The following is a 20,012-nucleotide window of genomic DNA, read 5'->3' on the forward strand; positions in this document are numbered from 1 at the left end:
CCAATCCGCCCTAATCATTGGTCCTCTAGTTAATGGCAGACTTAGGTATTTCATAGGGAGGCTACTGATTGGTGTACCCACCATCGCTGCACATTGAGCCTCCTCCAAGAAAAGGGCACAGCTCACAAATGCAGACTTAGTTCGATTGATACATAGGCCAGAGAAGTCCACGAATAGGTCGAGTAACGTGGACAGGTTTTTTGCCTCCTCCGTAGAGCCTTCTAAAGAAAAGTAGTGCCGTCTGCATACTGCAATAACAGGATATCCCCAAGGACACTAGTGGTTTGATAACCCTTAAGAAGACCGTGTGTACATGCTAGATTAGTGCATGTGGTGAATGTGTATACCGCTAGCACAAAAAATAGGGGTCGAACAGGCACCCTTGCTTTGTGGTTGTATACGCCCATCTTTCAGCCTTCCATTCACCAACATTGAGAAGGAATATGTAGTGATGCATCTTTTCATTCATGTGACCCATTCTTTTGGGAAGCCCCTCCTTTTCATTGACGCCTAGAGGAATCCCCAATCAAGTATGTCATATGCCTCAGCAAAATAAACCTTCTACTTGAGATCTTTAATTCAGTCTCATTCCTAAGTCGTTAGGATCTAGCATGCTACTACTGCACTATAGACCAGTAAACGGCCCGGAATGAAAGCTGATTGAGAGGGTCCTACAAGCTCCCCAATTACCTCAATCTGTTAGCCACGACATTTGCAATGAAAAGGTATATGGAGTTAGAGAAGGAGATTGGTCTGAAGTCCTCCATTCGTTCTGTGCCATGCTGCTGGGGGAGTAGAACCAAATATGCCTGATTTAGTATCACCATACTGCATCTCCCTTGTCGAAACTCTTCAAGCATGGCCATCACATTTGGTTTCACCAACTCCCAGAATACAGCATAGAAGAAAACTGGCAATTTCTTCGGGCATGGCGCCCCTTCAACATTGAAGTCATTTGCCTCCTTGATCTCTTCCTCTAAAAATGGACAAATCAACTCCTTGTGTGAGGGGTCCAGACGCCGAGCCCCCTTTCTGCATCATATCCACATATTGTGTCTACCTTTCTTATTGAAAGTGCTGAAGTGATCTGAAACTACATGGCCCACGGGTTGGGATACGACATGCTCATGGCCTCCGAACGTCAACTTTCCATTGCTCTTGGTCTGACATCTCCCGTTTATTGTTAAGTGGAAAAATCTTGTGTTTATATCACCAGCTTGTACCCATAGCTGTCTGGAATGCTGCCTCCAGTCCATCTAGAGTTTCTTGTCTTCCGCGGCTATCACCCCCCTCCACTTCGTTCATGTGATTCTTCTTCTTCCAAAAACCTTATATCATCGAGATCATCTAGTTGTATGATTCTGCACAAAGCCTCAATACTTGTCTTCTTTCTTTCTATTCTCATGTGCTTGCTTGTGAAACTCTAAGAAATGTTGCTGCAGCTTATATATTTTGGCGGTTAACGTTCTGATCGTAGTCGAGATTGTGAGCGCCATTTTCTCGCACCTCTTCTTTGAAGCCAACCTTCTGCAACCATGATTAGTCTACCTTGATGTAGGTGGGTGTCCTGGTTGTCTCATTTCTGGCTCTTACCATTGGTGTATGATCAGAGAGGGCACGGAAGTGATCTCACGTCTGCTATTGAAAATCGCTCCACGAGCTCAATAGACGCGACATCTTGTTTCTTCACGTTGCGCTTCTCTACGTATATATGTAGTCAGAAGGCCCCATTTTCTGTAGTGATGTCTCTACGATGAAATCCCAAAAGTCTTCAGAGTCTACATCTCTCCCTCTGACTTCATTTGGTTGATCCTTGGCCTTTAATGTCACTGTGAAGTCGCCACCCAACAACATGGGGCAGCTGTTGAACGCGTTTGTTGCCTCGACCATTTCCGTACATAGCTTCCTTCCATGTTGGGCATTTGTTGGGCCAGATATAGAGGCTACGATCATTTTGAAGTTGTTGCTTGTGCGCTTCAATTTGACTGTTGCAGTGAACTGGCCCGTCCATATAGCCACTTTGGAGAGCATGTCCTCATTCTATGCTACCACCACTCCACCGGACCATCCGACTGCATTGACCGCCAAAAAATCCTCCAGGAAGCCTCAACCCACTGTGTTCCATTCCTTAGGCTCACACTGTTCCAGCATCGTTTCCTGTAAGCATGCCGCTAAGGCCCCCCATCTGTGGCCTGCCTTTGTCCCAAAAGGCCTCAGGCATTCCTTGAGATGCACTTCATGGTAAACCTTCTTCTCACCCTTCGTTGTCCGGTGTCAGTTTCAGTCCCACCGTTGATGCCATCACTTTAGCATGGGGATTCTTAAGAGCATCGTCTTCGATGTCCTTTAGACGTTTGTCAACCTCCATGATCCTGCTACTGGACAGTCCCTTGGTCTCCTTTTCTTTCTCCTGAGACTCGGCATCCTCCTTCACCCCATGCTCCGTCGTGGTGTTGTTTCTTGTCAAACTTTTCCCCGTTATTAGCAATCGCTCTCATTTATCAGCCCATGCCCACACAGCAATTCTTCTCTCGTGATGGAAGCCTATTTTTTTGATCTTGTATACAAGGCTTTTTAGACCTTGCTCTCCCTTTTGCTTCGCTCCGAGCGCCTGCCTGCTTTTTTGCTACTTTCTCCAGCTTTTGTTATCCTTCCTGTCATATCATCTCCCAGGGTTGGGGCACCATCCGAATTCTCCGGACCTTCGTCCCTTCCTGCCAACCCATCTCTCGTTTGCGGCCGTGCGTTCGGCCTCTCGTCTCTTCTTGTCTCCCTTTATATGTGGAGTTTTGAATCATCCACACCTCGTAACTCTAGCCTTCGGTACTCTAAGTTGGTGGAGTATGTATGGTTTATGTCTCCACCGACTTGTAGGCTCACTTCCGTTATATTGTTCTTCGTCTCCGTGGAGGCGACGGTTTTGGGGCTCTCCAAGAGGATCTTTGCATCCTTCAGGCCTGATGTCAGCTCCCCGTTGAAAATAGAGGCTTTTGGGTGCACTTAGGCTTTCTCAGCCAGTTGTTTCTCCACCGACGGCGGCGGCGGCGGTAGCGGCGGTAGCGGCGGTGGAGGCAGAACTGAGGCAATTCTGATTTCAAAAATGCCATCCAAACCCTAGAAATTGCGGATAGGAAGCACAGAGGCTGTGTGGGTCCCTTCAACCTCCAAGATTACCTTATTCGGGTCTCCTGAACCTTAACCATCAGAAATGACACGTCTAAGGATGCCTAGGGGTCGAACAAGTGCTTCTAGTGCCTCTCCTATTCTATAACCCATAGGAATGCCCCGAGCTTTAATGATAGAATTAGATATGACACTCATCATCCTCGAGTTTTTTGTCCCATCCTGAGATAATCTCATCCCATGTTTGTCTCAACTGAACTTATCCTGACCTGTCTTGTGTAGGGTTTGGAAAATGGGGACAATGATGGCATGTGATGATTTTTTTTTTGAATGAATGATGGCATGTGACGATGAAAATAACAATGATGATAATGTCGACAAATCATTGATGTTTTATTGATAACATCACCAATGGTGTTGACATTGATTTGACAATGACCTAGTGATGCCAAGTTCATCATCGTCAATGATATAGCTATTGTTCAATTCGTCATCTCGTCCCATCCATCAAAGCCTAATTATAGATAAAAAGCTTAGAAGCTAAAAAAATGTATATACACAAGGAAAGCACATCACATATAAATATATAGTGGAAAAGGGCAACTGTTTCATCAAATCAACAAAAGGAAGAGGCATGAGAGGGGGCTAGAGAGTGGACAAGTACAGGGTGGTCACCTTGGGAGACCTTGGAGGCAGCCATCTCCTCGAGCCGGCGCCACACGCCATCGCGCCTGGCTCGGTTGTCCTGGCTCTCGGCTTCTTCCTTCTCAAACCTTTGGAGACACTCCTCAAACAGCTCTGGGTCCAGTTCAGCAAACATCCTCCGCACATTCATCGCCAAGCTCTGAACCGCTGCATTCCAGTGGTATCTAGTGTTTCTCTCCAGTGCCGGGAAGATGATGGGTAGAATCACCCTTCTGTTCTCCTTGATCATCTTCTCGATCGGCTCGTTGTTCCAGAAGAATAGTGCCCTCTCCGCAACCTGACATTTTTCCACAGGTATAAATGAGAGGTCACCCAAAACCTTCACAGTACAATGAATAAATATCCAAAAGCTTCCATTATATAAAAAATAAAATAAAAGGCCCAAAATATGATATAACACAAGCGGAAGGGAGGTCCATGATTTAATAAAAGTGAATGATCCTGAAAGATAACTAACAAATAAGAATTAACAAAAATGATAAACGCCCAAAAGCCTCCACAATATAAATAATAATATCCCAAAAACAGATAAAACAGAAGTGGGAGGGAGGTCCATGAATTAGAAAAAATGCACGATGGCAAGAAGAATGAAGAAATCCAGAATAACTGTCCTACAAGAACAGTGCTCCCGCAACATGTCTTTTATCAGGTATACATATTGAACACCCAGAAGCACCTACAAACTGATTAAAAAGGTAAGCGGGAGGTTCATGAATCCATATAAAAATGATTATTCTTGGAGATGACTAATTGATGAGATTTTGAAAGAAAACCGAAAGTTTTCAGACTAAGAGCGATGCCCTTTCTGCACCCTGCCCTTGACCAGGTAGAAATAACTGCAGTCCAAGAACCTTCATAATAAAAATAAAAATAAAATCCAAAACTGATATAACAGAAGTGGGAGGGAGATCCACGAATTCATATGAAGACATGATTATTTTTTCAAAAAAAATGAAAAAAGAACGAGCACAAACTGAAAAAATCGATCTAACTGTACAAAAAAACTGAAAAAATCAACGAAACTGTGCAAAAAAACTGAAAAAATACAGAATATCTGTTCAATAGGAACAGTTCCCTTTCTGCAACTTGCTGTTCACAGGATACAAATAACGAGCACCCAAAAACCTCCCAAAATAAAGAACATAGAAAAAACTCTATGACATAACTAATAAACATGAAAAAAGCAATATATTAGAAGTGGCGGGCAGTCCATGAATGAATTTAAAAGCACGACGACTTTCCAAGGTTATTAGTTGATAAAATTGTGAAAAATAAAATGAAATAAACCGAATATCTGTTCTACAGGAACAATCCCCTCTCTGCAACCTGTTATCACCAAGCAAGAAACAAGAGTCCTATTCCTTCCCAATGCATTATTTGACGACAGGCCAAAGAAGTTATTCATAATACAAAGACAAACTCACGAATCTATGGATTGGGAAGTCCATGAATTAATTCAAAAGCATGAATAACGAGCATGGTCATGATAAAAGTTGAAACGCATCTGAAGACCTCGGATTACTTTTTGAGGATAACAAATTGATGTAACGGTGAAAGAAAACCAACAATTTTACTGCTAATTACACTTTTGAAAAGATAGATAATCATTTGATTTTATCAAATATTTTGCCGACGATTATCACAAATCAATTATCGACACCAAATTATGCAAAAATATCAGAAAACGAATTTCAGACTGGCTCCGCATCCATCATTAATTTAAATGGCAAGAATATTGACCATGTATATGTTAAAATTCCAAACTTGCACAACACATCAGAGGATGTCCTCGCGTACGCCCATAGGTGTTTAATTGATGTAATTATCCCACGAAAATTGAAAAAATAGAATGTTTGAGCAGCGGAAATCAACCCAAAAAGTAAGTAAATAAGTAAAAGTTGAAGAACCCAGATTCCAAATGAATAAATTCCAACTAGGGGAATGATCTTTCTTATTTATCAAAGACTGAGTTGCTATGATAAAGGAATAATATCGAGATTTGATTCACATACCTCTCTAGTAAATAATATTTTCCTTCGATCATAATAAAAAATGATGTGTTAACTCGGAAGTTAGGAAATTACTTGACGCAAATACCCAAGAAAATTTGAAAAAAAATTAAATACCTGGAAGTGGGAGCTGTTCAAGCAGCGGGCGATCCGAGAGAAAAGAGGCACCACACAGCGCTGGAACTCGGCAGGCTGAGTCACCTCCAGCACCTCCTCGATCTCCCCCAAGAACATCACCTCCTTTGAGCTATTTGTCAAAGGCCAACATTTCAAAAGGCCCCCAATAACAGTCTCCGCGAGCTTCCCATCCTTCTCCACAAACTGGGCAATGCAGTAAGCAAGCTGCTGGTAGTACAAGGGAATGCACTTGGGCTTATGCAGAGGGATAAGCGCCCTCACCAAGAACAGCTTATGTTCTTCCTTGAGCGGCAGAGCAAACCCATTGATGATGCTTCCCAAGATCTCAAGAAGCTCTGCAATTCCATTATGCTTCTCTGTCTCAAATATGAACCTGTAGAAAATGTTGTTTATGGCCTTCCTGATGAAGGGTCGATGCACCATGAACTTCCCATAGATGCGGTGAAGGATTGTCTTGAGATACTCCCTCTCCCTGGGATCCTCTGAATCAAAGAGATCAAGCAACTGAAGCACAAAAGAGTGATCTATGTGTCGTTTTGCAAGCTTTGATTCCGTCTGGGGGGATGTCACAAACCTGAGAAGCAGCTCATACACAATCTGCAAGTGCGGCCACGCCGGATCCATAGCGGATTCCTCTTCTTCCCCATCGAAGGAGTCCAAAATCTTGTTTTCTCGAGGTGGGGAGGTGAGGGGTCTGAAGATATTCAAGGAAACTGTTCTAGTAATCTCTTGCATAACCACTTCGGAGAAATTTAAATTGGTTGAACTGACATAATCCACCAGCTCAAGGAGAGTCTGCCGTTTGATCTCCTTCTCCTTCAAGTTCTTCGACGGGTCCGAGAAATCAAACATCACACAGCAGAGATTGAGCTTCTCGATGAAGAGATTCTGCCTCTCCGAGCTCGGCACTTGCCTGAATCCAGGTAGCGGGGAATCATAGCTGACATTATGTTTATAGATAGCATGATCCGAGCTCAAATTATGCAATTGAGGGACACTCCTAGAACTAATCAGGCTGCCATTTGAGGAATTTTCAATCACGATTGTAGCGTCTCGATGCTCTGACTTGGACGACTTCCGTGGAAGACGCCCGAGTATCTGTTTAATCATGCTGACAAGATGAATTTCAGAGATATTGTTAGATTATCAGAGGGAATCTGTCTAGCCATACTTCCAAGACGATTTTCAGAGAAATTGTAAGATTATCAGCGGAAATATAAAAAAATTTGCAGGAATTTTAGAGAAACTGTTAGACGATCAGAGGAAATATGTTTAAACATCCCTGCAAGAGGAATTTAGGAGAAACTGCTACATTACCAGGGGAAATATGTTTAATCATCATGGCAAGAGGAATTTCAGAGAAACTATTAGATTAACAGAGGAAATCTGTCTAATCATCCTTCAAAGAAGAATTTCGGAAAAAAAGTGTTAGATAATCATTGGAAATCAGCATAATCATCATCGGAAGAGGATTTACGCAGATAATTTTAGATTATCAGAGGAAATCTAATTAATCATCATGGCAAGAGAAATTTCGGTTGAATTATTTACTATCCGCGGAAGTCTGTCTAATCATCCGTGCAAAAGGATTATCAGGTTAGATCTATCAAATCATCATTGCAATAGGATTTTCGGAGAAATTTTTAGATTCTTCGAAGAAATTATCAGATTATGAGCGGAAATTTGCCTATACATTCATCACGGCGAGAGGATTTTCGGAGAAAATTTAAATTATCAGAGGAAACCTAATCACAAAAGTGAGCTTACTTTCTCTAGGATAAAGCCATCGTCCAGCGGCGAGACATGAATTTAAGGTCAAAAAAGAGATGGAAAATACCTGAGAGATCAGTCTCCCATGAAAATGAAGAATTCCGGAGAAGAAAAAAGGGATTGCCTTTCGCAAATTCGCTACATTACTCCTGATTCCGCGGATCACACCTCCTCTTGAGATCGCAATCCACTCTCTTGCGAAGAAGAAGCATTGGAGTGAAGGGTTTGAGGGCCCTAAGTCGTTTCTTCTCTCTCTAAATTTCTTCGGCTATTTGCTGTTTCCACCGTTTTACCATTTATTTGCTCTCATATCCTTCCTTCGGCGCTAGCGTTGACGTTGTCCGTTCTCGTCAACGAATGACAGGGAATACGCCGGTATACCACCCGTCATCCGTCCGTCCTCGGAACGACGATGTAAATGAAGCCTTCGAAGATATTCCGTCCCGTTCCGTTTAATGATCCTATAATAGTCCAGCTGCCTGTTCCCTCTAGCTACTGTTAGTTATAGTTCCGGATCGTCCGGGACGTGGACGATGGACGGTACGGACGAAGATCGTTGTGTCCCATATCCAGATATTTCAACGTAGTCCAAACCATCCCATCCAGGGATACGGCCATTGAAGAAAAAAATCCTCCATGTCCCGACTTTCCCAGTTTCGCCCTGTCCGGAGAAAACCCGTCCCGTCCCTTGTCCCGGACGAAAAAAATCACATTTGTAATTTTTAATATACTTTTCAAAGTTTTTTAAAGAAATATGGAGGAGAGAGAAAGCAGAGGGACATATGTAAAATATCAATGAATTGATGCAAAATGTCAAGGAATTGATTATGTGATGCCACGTGGCACGATCTCAACCGTCATAGGCCAATGTTGTAAGAAAAACTCGGTGAATTTCTTTTGCAATTGAAGTCTCTTCTTCTAAAGGAAGTTTGCCCCTTTTGAGCCGCCGACGCTGCCTCTTGCCATTGTCGCCACCTTGAGAGAATACCACTTGCCCTCCTGCGCCCGCACAGCCACCTGGCCGCGTTTGCCGCGCGCACAGCTGCCGCTCGCGCCCGCCGGGCGCACGGCCGCTCGTCCTCGCCCGCAGCGCGCACAAGTTTGAGTTTCTTCTTAGTTTCATTCTTTCCAGTCATAGATAGTTCTTTTAGTTAAATTGTGGGAAGATCGTGGCCACCTCTCCACGTTGAGATTCCGTGGAACGTCGCCATCGGCCCCGTTGTGTCATTGCTTGTTCGTCATCTTCCCATCAAGAATCACCATTTCTTGATTGGTTATTGCTTGAAGAATCGACCAAGAAGCCTTCTTGGGAGTAATCTTGGAGCAGTGTGATTCGCCATTGCCTTCTTCGCCTGCATAGCCGACTGATCGTCACCCCTCCTGGAACGCCGTCGGTCTGCCGCCCCACCGTCGCCCTCATCGACGTTCTTGAGAGGCTACCATGTTGTCTCACGCGCATCGTGACTAGTCTTTGTGCCCATGCCCGGATCAGCCAGTGCGCCAGCATCTTGCTGCGCACAAGCAATCCGCCACGTTCGCCTGCGCCCACCACATGCCGGCGTTCTGCCCACGCCCACTAGGCCCACGCATGCACGTTCTACCGCGCGCGCGCCTGCGCCTGTGGCGCGCCGGCGCCCTGCCGTGCCTGAGATCGCCGCGCGCCTGTCCTCTTCAGTGCACTTGCCACGCGGCCAACCTTGGCCATGCGCGCCTCCAACCGCTGCGCACCGGCGCCCCTTGCCGCACCGCGTCCACTGCGAACCCACACGCCCACCTCTGCCGCGCGCCCAACCTCTGCCGTGCACGCCGCTCCTGCCAGTCGCTAGTGCCCGCCCGCGCTCGAGCTCTGGCCGTGCCCAGCGTTCTGTCCCACTCCACGCCTTGCCGGTGCCTTGCTCCTTGCTTGAGTCTTACCTTACGGTCTTGTTGCATCATCGACGAATATTGCCATCAGATTCTATCGTCATCCCCTACGTTCGCTGATCAGTTAATTGTTACAGTATTGTTGAATTGCGTTTCGTGCCTCCGAGAGTTAGGATTATCCTTGATGATTTGAACATAGCTCACCCTAGTGAGAGATAGGAACTTTTCTTGTGGTAAAACACTAGTAGTTTACTGAGGATTGGACGCCGACGGGTAATTGACTTTACCTCTCATATTGTAGCGTCTAGTTGGTCCAAAGGGACATTGAGGAGTCGATTGTCACTCAATCGATCTTCGTCGATTTTAATTGATCGTTCAACTTGATAGCTCTTCTTTTCGTACTTGTCGTTCAATCTTAAAATTCACACCATATCATTTTGCATTGTCCATACTCATCGTTTCCCTGTGTTGTAATATGTGACGCTCGATCCCAGCCGACAACGTATCACATCACCCTGTCTGCCCCCGCCCGTGCCTGTCGCACACACGGTCGCCCGCCCGCACCTGCCGCACGCACAACTGCCCGCCCGCACAACCGCCCCTTGCACCGCCGCCTGCCCGCGCCCGGCGCGCGGATGGCCACCTGTCTGCGCACCGAGCGCCGCCTCCTGCCCTGTCTGCCACCACTTGCAACCACTAGCACCATAGCCCATTGCTTGGCCATAGCAATTGCCTAACCCAAGTCGCCCACGCAGCCACTCGTCGCTGCACATACCGTTTAGGTTTTGGGGTGCTGCCCCAAACCCTGCAAGGGGCTGACTCCCCTCTTAGCCCCAACTGACCCGGTAGTTGGATCCGCGACACCCAGTCGAAGCGCACATCACTCGCCCCCACCAACGACGCGTTGAGAATTACCCGCACCGCCACGGTGCACTGCTCTAGTGCCAAGGTAAATTCTATCCTCTTTGGTGTCGGTGTTCTTCATCCAGCATTCCTCGATTGTTTTTCCACCGCCGTCGGATTATCTGATTTTGATTTTGAATCTTCTAGAGATTAGTTGATTAGGCCTTTGAATATTGTAGCGATCGACCGTTCGATTTATTAAAATTGTTGCTTTGTTTTTACCACGTAGGTTTTAAGACAGTACTCCCGCCCTCGAACGAGGAAAGGGGCTGCACCATCAGTATTTACACCGGACTTAAATCTTCGAATTGGATCGTGTGAATTGTGGTCTGATTTATCCCACCCTACACTAGATAGTCTTTCCTACCTGATCTCCCCTAGTCATCCTGCATCAATGAATGTCCATCCAATACTTGATATTGGGACATATATAGTTGGGCTCTGGATGTGGTAGATGCCAGTAACATATATCAAATTCGATATCAGATGTCAAATTCTGACATTGAATGTTGATATCCTCATACCAGCTTAAAAGATTAGCATCCATTATCCCATGTTAAAAAAGAAAAACAGTATAAATACTTTTGATGTAATTTCAATTGCTACAAAGCGCTTCAATCTACCTTGCCTGAATTAAAGTTCTGTGGTGGATATTTGGAGCCTGCGATTCATGCCGTACAAACCATTCATAGAATGTTGGTGAACTTCTTCGATTTAATGCTCAAACATAGTATGTATACAACTCCCTATTGCTTAACTACGCATTTATGTGTCTCCCAGTTAAATGGTAAATCTTATTTAATTGCAACAAAGCGCTTCGATCTACCTTGCCTGAATTAAAGTTCTGTGGTGGATATTTATTGGGCCCGCGATTCAAGCCGTACAAACCATTCATAGAATGTTGGTAAAATTCTTTGATTTAATGCTCAAACATAGTGGTATACAACTCCCTATTGCTTAATTACGCACTTATGTGTCTCCCAGTTAAATGGTAAATCTTATTTAATTGCTACAAAGCACTTCAATCTACCTTGCCTGAATTAAAATTCTGTGGTAGATATTTATTGGGCCCACGATTCATGCTAGTGGGCTCATTTTGGGCCAAGCTAAGTACAAACCATTAAATCGAATGTTGGTGAAATTCTTCGACAAATATATTTAAAGCTCAAACATAGTAGATATACAACTCCCTGATGCTTAATTATGCATTTATAATCTCCCAATTTTATTCTTCTTTTCATTTTTCAAGATGGGCTTTATATGTGACTTTGCTACACATTTTCCCTTTGATAAGAAGTCCACACCAAATTTTTTTTATCGTGCCATTTGTTCTTCGACTTTGACAAGTCAACATGATCTAATCATGATGGCCCGAACCGGACCAATCCTTAGGTAAGGTTTAGGTCCTTGCTAAAAGTAGGACCAGACCGGGACCAGGACTGTGGAACCCTAACTGAAATGGTGTGGACGGATGACTGAACGGAAGTCCGTTCGTCCAAAACGGCATCCGTCATCCGTCTAAAAGGACTAAGCGGAAGGATTACTATAAAGTGATTTTTGGAAGGTGAGGATTGATTCATTCGCAATGCCTCCGAAGGGGAAGACGAAGCCGCTGCCGCCAGCGGCGGCGGCGCCGGCCGCCGTCCCTGTGGAAGAGCTTTTCTCCACGCTTCAGCGCCACGTCAAGGCTATGGAGTTCGAGAAGGTGGCTAAGGTCGCAGATCAAGGTGCGAGGGGATGATTTTCCTGTTTTTTGGTCGAATTTCGGGATTGTTCAGTTTTTTTCTCTAACATTTTCGGTTAAGATCAAGTTTTCTCCATTAACTTGCATTTCTGAACTGTTTCTGGTTGAGAAGGTCGCGGATCGAGGTGCGATGAGCTTATTTTCACATTTCTCTTCTGATTGAACTGCTTTGGTGGATTTTTCGGTCGGATTTCGCAAGTATCTCAATTTTCTCCTCAAATTCGCGTTTCTGTTCTTGGACTGGCGTAGTAAGGTCGTAGATCGAGGTGTGGTTTGGACGATTTTTGTGTTTCTCCTCTGATTTCCCGGCTGTGGATAGTTTTTTGGTCAAATTTTCTTCCATGATACAGTTTTTTTAATGAAGTTGCATTTCTGTTCTATTTATGACGGATGTGGTGGCAGATCGAGCTGTGATGAGCTTTTATTCGAGTTTCTCTTCTGATTAACCTTTTGCGGATGCCTTTTTCTGTCGGATTTCGAGGTAATTCAGTTTTCTCCTCAAATTTGTATTTCAGTTCTAATGCTGGCGTCCTAACGTCTCAGATCGATGTGTGGTTTGGACATTTTCGTGTTTCTCTTCTGATTTCCTGCGGCGATGGATTTTCTGCTCGATTTCGGGATACTATAGTTTTTCCTCAAACTTGCATTTCTGGTCTAGTATTGGCGGCGTCGCCTGGAGACGAGGATGCCCTCCGCTGTAAGATTGTGGCTTTGATTAAGGCAGACTCCATTGATCGTGCGCTATTGTGCATCAATACCGAAGCAGCTAAGGGATCGACAGCCGACTTTGGCTTCTACAAGGTTAGATCAGGGGATTTCAGCCTTACATTTCATTCTTTTTGGAGAATTACTCAAAATTTCCCGAGGCTCACACGTAATATTTATTCTCTAAAGTTCAAGTAGGATATTTATTCATTCACGTTTTCTGATCTAGGTTGCAGACGCATTTGAGAAAAAAACCTTGATCCATACCGGATACATCATGTCTTGCTTCTTAAGGCACAATATTATGTTTTGTACCCAACCTTTGTTCCTTGTCGTGTTCATCCAACTTGATCTTGGTATTGATCTCTGCTCTTATCCTGGCTTCAATATTCTTTTCTCAACTTTCCATCAATTATTCATGTACAAAATTTAGGAGCTCGCGGAATATGATGTTTTCTTAGGAAAAAGAGCAAAGATCAATGGAGATCGGTGACCAACCTATAGCTGAATATATATAGTAATGCGAAATACATGAAAGGCCATAATTGACCCTCTTACCACTCTTCAACCCCTCCGAAACCAGTGAGACGGCCTGTGCTTGCAATACAACCTCATTACAATGTTGACATATCACCCATAACACCGCAAGGAGCCTTTCCCTGCCTGTGCCTCCCCTGATGGAGTCCCTGCAGGCCTTATCAGAAGCCACATCCACCCCCTGGAGCTTCTTTGATCCCCATACAGCTCGAGCGAACGAAGACTCAAATCTGATACACCCCGTTGTTTTATTGCTTTAAAAAATAATCACTTATCGCTTCTGTTCTCTCTCGGCTAAATGGTTATTTTATAAATATTAGAAAGTTATAAAGGGAAGTTTTAAGATTTTAAAGCATTGTTAGAAATCCCCAATGGAGATGAAGAACGCCCCTTCCAGAGCCTCCAGCCACCCCAAGCGCATTTTAGGGTTTCGAAATAAACGTTATACTAACTGAATTAGGGTTCCCGGTTGAAGTACAGGGTCTTTTACATTATGGGCCAAGGCCCAATCACAGGTTAGTCACTTATTCTCCACGTGTGATATAATTGACCACTCACATGAGTCATTTATGTCATTCACCCTCTCGTGTGAGAATAAAGGACTTACGAAATACAAAAATGGGATGAAGTTCACTCGAATGGGAACATAACGAAATGGAGAGGTGAACCACTTATAAAATGTGGCTCACTTACAACAAAATGCAGTAACATAGAAATTAAAGATAAAATGGCTATCTAACAGTGAGCATGTTTTGAGTTCCCAAGTCATCCAATTGTAGTGAACCTCCCTAGAGGTTGGCCTGTTTATGTTACTTGGGAGACTGGGTCAACTGACCAGACCCAAACAAGAGGGCAGGTCGATCGATCTTGGTTCAGTCGATCGATCCAATTATATTAGCATCAGATGTTGGGTCAACCTGGGGTCAGATCGATCTTGGTTCAGGTTGCCCAATCCAACTGTACCCTTAGGTCAACTAACCCAACTAAAAAGGCAGGCCAACCTGGGCTGGGTGGGCTGGTGTGACATGATCCTTCATTCGACTAACCCGACCAGTCCAGGAGGCTGGGTTCGGGATTGAGTCACCTGATTCTATTGTCTTGGTTAGTCCACTTATTCATTTGGATTGACAGGGTCAGAGGTTTGGTTCAAGGTACCCTACTTAAGAAATATATGCATATAACATTAGGAATTGATGCTAATAACATGTATAAGTAGTTACATTATGAGATCATTTGGCTTGACCTGATGCCGAGGTAGGTTGCTGGTCCGGTCGGGACCGACACTATTGGAACCTGTCAGCTAACTATTTCCTTTATTTGATATTTTCCTGTATTGTCATTTCCTTTAATGTTATTTCCTTTTATATGTTACTGTTACATGTAATCCCACTTGTATCCCATTATATAAGGGATACAAGGGAACTGATCTAGTTTCTATCAACAAGTTGTGTTTTCTGTTTTTCCTTCTTGGGTCTCTTTATCTCTCCTCTTGTTCATCCAAGGGCTGGTTTGGAGGAGGAAAGATTGTCCATCTACCGATCCAACAAAACCTTATATTGACCAATCCAATGGTTGGTTGGGTCAAGTTTGGGCGGGGTCGGGGCCTGAGCTGATCAACTGATTCCAACCCTAGCCGTGCAGAATCTTACCTAAGTTTCCAGCAGCCTTGAATTCTTACTTGCTGAGTATCCTTTTCCCTCAAGTTGGGGCTAGGCTTGTTGTTGACTTCTTTAATGCATAAAGATAGGCATTTATTTACCTCTTGTCCCAGTAAATGGACTTTTATTTACCCTGAATTTTATTCCCCACAATAGGCTTATTGCCTGTACAGGCAGAACAAGCTGAATGAAGCCCTGGAAGCTCTGCAATCAATGGAAAAAACTGCGATCATTCTCCAGTTGGAAGCCCAGATCCTATACCGGCTGGGTAGAATGGAAGCCTGCGTGGAGATCTATGAAAAACTTCGGAAGCTCAAGATCGACTCACTGGATATGAAAACAAATATGATAGCTGCCCTTATTTCTGCGGGAAGGTCTCCGGACGTGGAGAAAACGATGGATGCCCTCAAGATCAAACCATCCAGCAGCTTCGAGCTGGCTTACAACTCTGCATGCTCTTTGATTGAAAAAAAACAGTACTCAGATGCTGAACGGATGTTGCTTTCGGCTCGAAGGTATAAATTTTCAATTCATATACAGAACTGTCCTCGATTTGTATGTTTTGGTTTCTGCTCACAACAGTGTCATTAGTCCTTTGGACTTCGTATCCTAAAAATTCTCAAAAGTATAAAAAAGAATGTCACGTATTTTTCTTACTCAATTTAGAATGTAATTTCCATTTGCGGTTACCTGAAATTCAGTTCTTGCTATAAATTCATCCTTAAATATTTGAAAGCAGAGCAAATATTGAATCCAAGTTCTTTTCAAGAACTTCCACCTGAGATTCCGTTCTTGTAGTAAATTCATCTTTATATATGTAGAAACAGGTCCTCAAGCGAATCTTTGTGGCCAATCACTTGTAGTAAATTCATCTTTGGATCCTCCATAATATGAATCAAACTTTTGGAAAGCTTCACAAATATCTGTGAAAATCTACGGTTGCTCTGAAATGTGGTCGTTTTTGTCAGGATTGGCCAAGAGACGTTAATGGAGGATGATATCTTGGATGACGAGATGGAAAGCGAACTTGCCCCAATTACTGTCCAGCTTGCCTACGTTCAGCAGGTGATGATTATAACCATCCAAGAGTTAATAAAGTTAATTTTTAAAAAATAAGTTAACATTTTTTTTGAAAGAAAAAAATAAGTTAATATTGTTATAGATTACGGTTAAATCTAATGAATTTCTGCAATTTTTTTCCGAAAACTTCCCCGAATTCCCCTCTTTCTATGACGATTTTCGTCCAATGTCTGTTGGAGTAGACCCCATTATTCTTTTACTCTATCCTCCATCTTTTTCCACGACGATTTTCATCCAATATCTGTTAGAGTAGATTCGATTGATCTTTTACTCTATCCTCCCCCTTTCTTATTACCCCTCTTTCATTGAATTTTAGATGTCAGACCTTGACACCCTGTGATTTGACCCTAATTCACCGTTATATTCAACCCATTAATATGAAAATACCAAGGCCTCGATATATTCGTTTTGTATTCGATCTGTTGAACTGATCGAATTTCTTCCCAATTTCTGCCGATCTCCCCAAATCTATAAATATTTCTTGATCTCAACTGATTTTCATCCAATTTCAGCTGGGTGCTTTCTTTCTGTCCTCTTCTTTTCCATTTTCCCTCTATTCTCGTTCCACTCATCCAATATGTTTGAGTTTCAAAAATGTCAACCCGCAGTTCATTGAGGACTTAATCCTTATTTCCCCATGTTTCTTAATAGAATCAATTAATTATGAAAATCTTTTGACATTTAATTGATTTTTTAACAACTATCAGTTAGTGGATTAAATTAAGCATAGCATTTCCCTTGTTCATCATTTAATGGATTGAATTAAATATAAATTGATCAAATTTTTAAAGCAAACCCTTAGATCCCTGTTGATTTGTCCTTAATTCACCATTATGCTTAATCTAATCCATTTACTGATGAATTCGGAAAATATTTCCACGTCCAATCGTTCGTTTTGAACTACCAAAAAATTTCTTCATTTTTTTTTCCAGTTGCAAGGCCAGACGGATGAAGCCCTTCAGGCATACTCAGATGTGGTTGCCAGAAAGCTGGCAGATGCTTCGTCGGTCGCCGTGGCCACAAACAACCTAATAGCCTTGAAGGGTGGCAAGGACGTCTCTGATGGTCTCCGAAAGCTCGACCAGCTGGTAAAGAAAGACGGCGCCAAGGGCCACTTCGAGTTTGCCGACGGCCTCAAATCCAACCTTTTCCCGCGGCAGAAGGAAGCCGTTTACGCCAACCGGGTCCTCCTCCTCCTGCAGGCCAACAAATTGGACCAGGTTTTTCTCTCCTCTTACCTCTCCTCTCCCAAAAAAATATATAATTAAATTCAAAGCCCCTCGTGACAGGCCCAAGATATGGTGACGTGGCTCTCTTCGGCCCAGCCGGAGAGCGCTACGGTGGCGCTGCTCCAGGCAGCAGTCCACGTGCGGGCGAAGAACGTGCAGAAGGCCGAGGAGGCTCTCGCAAACTTTGCGGAACAGGCCGGGGACAGGGCCGGGCCAGTCCTTCTTGTCCGAGCTCAGATTGCCGCTGTTGCCGGTCATGCCAGGGTGGCAGCCGAGTCCCTGGCTCGAGTCCCTGGCTTGCAGCACGCGCCCGCGGCCGCGGCCACGCTGGCGGGCCTCCTGGACCGGGCTGGGGACCCGGCTGCTGCTGCCGCAGTTCTAGACTCCGCCCTCGCGGGCTGGACGAGCCCCCCGGTGGCCGCATTGGCTGCTTTAGTGAGAGCGTCTGCGTGGTTGAACCCGGAGAAGGCGGCGGGCTACGAGAGGCGGCTGCGGCCGCTACGGGGGCTGCCCGCTGTCCGCGTCGAGGAACTCGAGAAGCGCCGAGCGAAGGGGCAAGCCCCGGTAGCGGCGCCGCCGGAGGAGAAGAAGAAGAAGATGAAGAAGAGGAAGAGGAAGACGAGGTTTCCCAAGGGGTTTGACCCTGCGAATCCCGGGCCCCCCCCAGACCCGGAGAGGTGGCTGCCGAGGAGGGAGAGGTCCAGCTATCGGCCTAAGAAGAAAGACAAGCGTCACCAGGTGAGGGGCTCGCAAGGTGCCGTGGCGCCGCCTGCCAAAGAAGGGGGCGCCGGGAACTCTGCCCCCGGCCCTGCCGCCGGTTCCGTGGCTGCGGCTGCTGCGAAAGCGGGTCGTGGGAAATCAAGAAAGAAAGCTCGGTCTTGATTCCGTTGACCGTTCTGGGGGCTCCTGTTCTCTTACTTTTCTTCGGTTTTGTTTTGACTTCTTTGAGTGATAAACAATTTTCAGCATACCCTCTACTTGAACTGAATTTAAAAGAATCTATGAAAGGTAACTTATTTGAGGTTGACTTTTCTGAGTTCTAAACTCACACGTGTCTATCGGACGAAATCATGATTGATATTCCCCCCACGTCCAGGAGCTTTCTGTTTTCCTTTTTGACTTATCGCCTAAAATATAATGTGATGAAAAAAAGCAATACAGAATCCATCCTTGGGTAGTAATTTTTTAACACAATTAACTCCTAGTAGCCGTTGTCACCTATAGCTAGCAAACTGCCCGTATCTTCAGCAACATGTCACGTGCCCATTGCTATCTCTCTCGCTTTGTTGCACCATCTCTCTTCCTTTAATCATTCAGTCTACCATCTAATTGACCTTCTGGCCATGTCCACCCTTAGGCCTTGTGGACTGATGACCATTCTGCTGGGAATTTTGTGCCTTGATCAACATGATCTGAACTTGATTGCGTATTGGAATATCAAATGAAAGACAGATCTGAAAACCGAAATCGTAGGAAAATAAAATAAAACACCTTTGGACCAATTGAATCCATGATTTCTTGGTTCCTTGAGTATCTAAGACATTCAGATGCTCAGCCTCTAGAAATTTAGGGAGCATTGAAACTTTTATTCTTTCTTCGAACTGAGCTGTTAAAAATCCAATTTTCCCTCTATCTAGTCTCCACTAGATCTAACACTTAGGAAGAGTAAGACAAGAAAGAGGGGGGCACTCAATCTGACTCTCAGGGGTTTTTAATGAGTTCTTAAAATTCTGCGTTAATACTATTTGAGAAATTTTTCCGTAGGAATTTTTCACAAAAGTCCGCGTACTTGTGAACAATTAATAAAAGTCTCTAAACATAGATTATATCCACCAAGATCCAAAACCTTGAGTGTGGGTGACCCTCTACGCCCATTTATCAGTCTAGTTAATAACTTTGATGGCCCATTAACATTTAATGAGTGGATTTATTACATACCTATATTACATATAGATTAATTAATCAAGCATCAATTTTACCTAATAAATTGGTTAAGACACTAACCTGTGGGGTGCCCAGCTACACCTCGTGTCCTAGAGAAGATACAAAAGAGTGTCAACTCTTGCATGTAACTTTTATTGTCATCGATTGATGTAAATCTCTCATCCGGGCGAGACTCTTGAATGACTTAGGATATGGTTAACCGTCAAACTCTGACAGGTAATTCATGTTAGTACTGATGCATGATGAAATCATTAGAGAACGCCTTTGATATTTCCACCAACCTCGCCAAAGAATTAACTACAACATCTTTCTTGAGTATTGACTACACAATCACCCTCATGGACTTGTTGCTGCATCCGAGTTAGGACATTTTGGGATTCTCTAAATAGAGACCTGTAGATCATGGTTAAAACATAACCATCCATCTACAAGGCGTTTTTGGTGTATGAGGTTTACGAATGACTTACACAACCTTAACATGAATCAACCTGACTTAAGATAGGTATAATACCATTTAGGGATTCATATATCAATTTAGTTAACTCTTTCCCCAAGGATCACCCACTCTATCTATCATAAATGTCTCCACACTAATAACTATATC

At 44.0% G+C, this 20,012-nt stretch overlaps 2 protein-coding genes across 2 annotated transcripts; one reads left to right on the forward strand and one right to left on the reverse strand.

The window, feature by feature from the left end:
- Nucleotides 1–3,678: 3,678 nt before the first annotated feature.
- LOC144711060 (serine/threonine protein phosphatase 2A 59 kDa regulatory subunit B' gamma isoform-like) lies at nucleotides 3,679–7,981 on the reverse strand. The gene is made up of 3 exons (XM_078584980.1): nucleotides 7,813–7,981; nucleotides 5,955–7,086; nucleotides 3,679–4,105 (listed from the first exon to the last, which is right to left on the reverse strand). Exons 2-3 carry the CDS (start codon nucleotides 7,083–7,085, stop codon nucleotides 3,740–3,742), a joined length of 1,497 nt encoding a protein of 498 aa, XP_078441106.1. The 5' UTR covers nucleotide 7,086; nucleotides 7,813–7,981; the 3' UTR covers nucleotides 3,679–3,739.
- A 4,095-nt stretch (nucleotides 7,982–12,076) lies between these two features.
- On the forward strand, nucleotides 12,077–18,491 carry LOC144710871 (SRP72 RNA-binding domain-containing protein). The gene is made up of 6 exons (XM_078584710.1): nucleotides 12,077–12,238; nucleotides 12,914–13,056; nucleotides 15,312–15,670; nucleotides 16,124–16,220; nucleotides 17,168–17,455; nucleotides 17,525–18,491. The coding sequence occupies exons 1-6, from the start codon at nucleotides 12,097–12,099 to the stop codon at nucleotides 18,344–18,346; spliced, it is 1,851 nt and encodes a 616-aa protein (XP_078440836.1). The 5' UTR covers nucleotides 12,077–12,096; the 3' UTR covers nucleotides 18,347–18,491.
- The last annotated feature ends 1,521 nt before the right edge of the window (nucleotides 18,492–20,012 follow it).

This window comes from Wolffia australiana, chromosome 13 (assembly GCF_029677425.1).
Source record: "Wolffia australiana isolate 7733 chromosome 13, ASM2967742v1".
NCBI classification, from domain to species: Eukaryota; Viridiplantae; Streptophyta; class Magnoliopsida; order Alismatales; family Araceae; genus Wolffia; species Wolffia australiana.

Excerpts from the sequence above, each read along its gene's own strand:
- LOC144711060 (XM_078584980.1), bottom strand. The coding sequence starts at position 7,085 with ATGATTAAACAGATACTCGGGCGTCTTCCACGGAAGTCGTCCAAGTCA. Across the intron at positions 4,106-5,954 it reads TGAACAGCTCCCACTTCCAG|GTTGCGGAGAGGGCACTATT; the intron begins GTATTTAATTTT and ends GAAAAATGTCAG.
- LOC144710871 (XM_078584710.1), top strand. The coding sequence starts at position 12,097 with ATGCCTCCGAAGGGGAAGACGAAGCCGCTGCCGCCAGCGGCGGCGGCG. Across the intron at positions 16,221-17,167 it reads AGCTTGCCTACGTTCAGCAG|TTGCAAGGCCAGACGGATGA; the intron begins GTGATGATTATA and ends TTTTTTTTCCAG. Across the intron at positions 17,456-17,524 it reads AGGCCAACAAATTGGACCAG|GCCCAAGATATGGTGACGTG; the intron begins GTTTTTCTCTCC and ends CCCTCGTGACAG.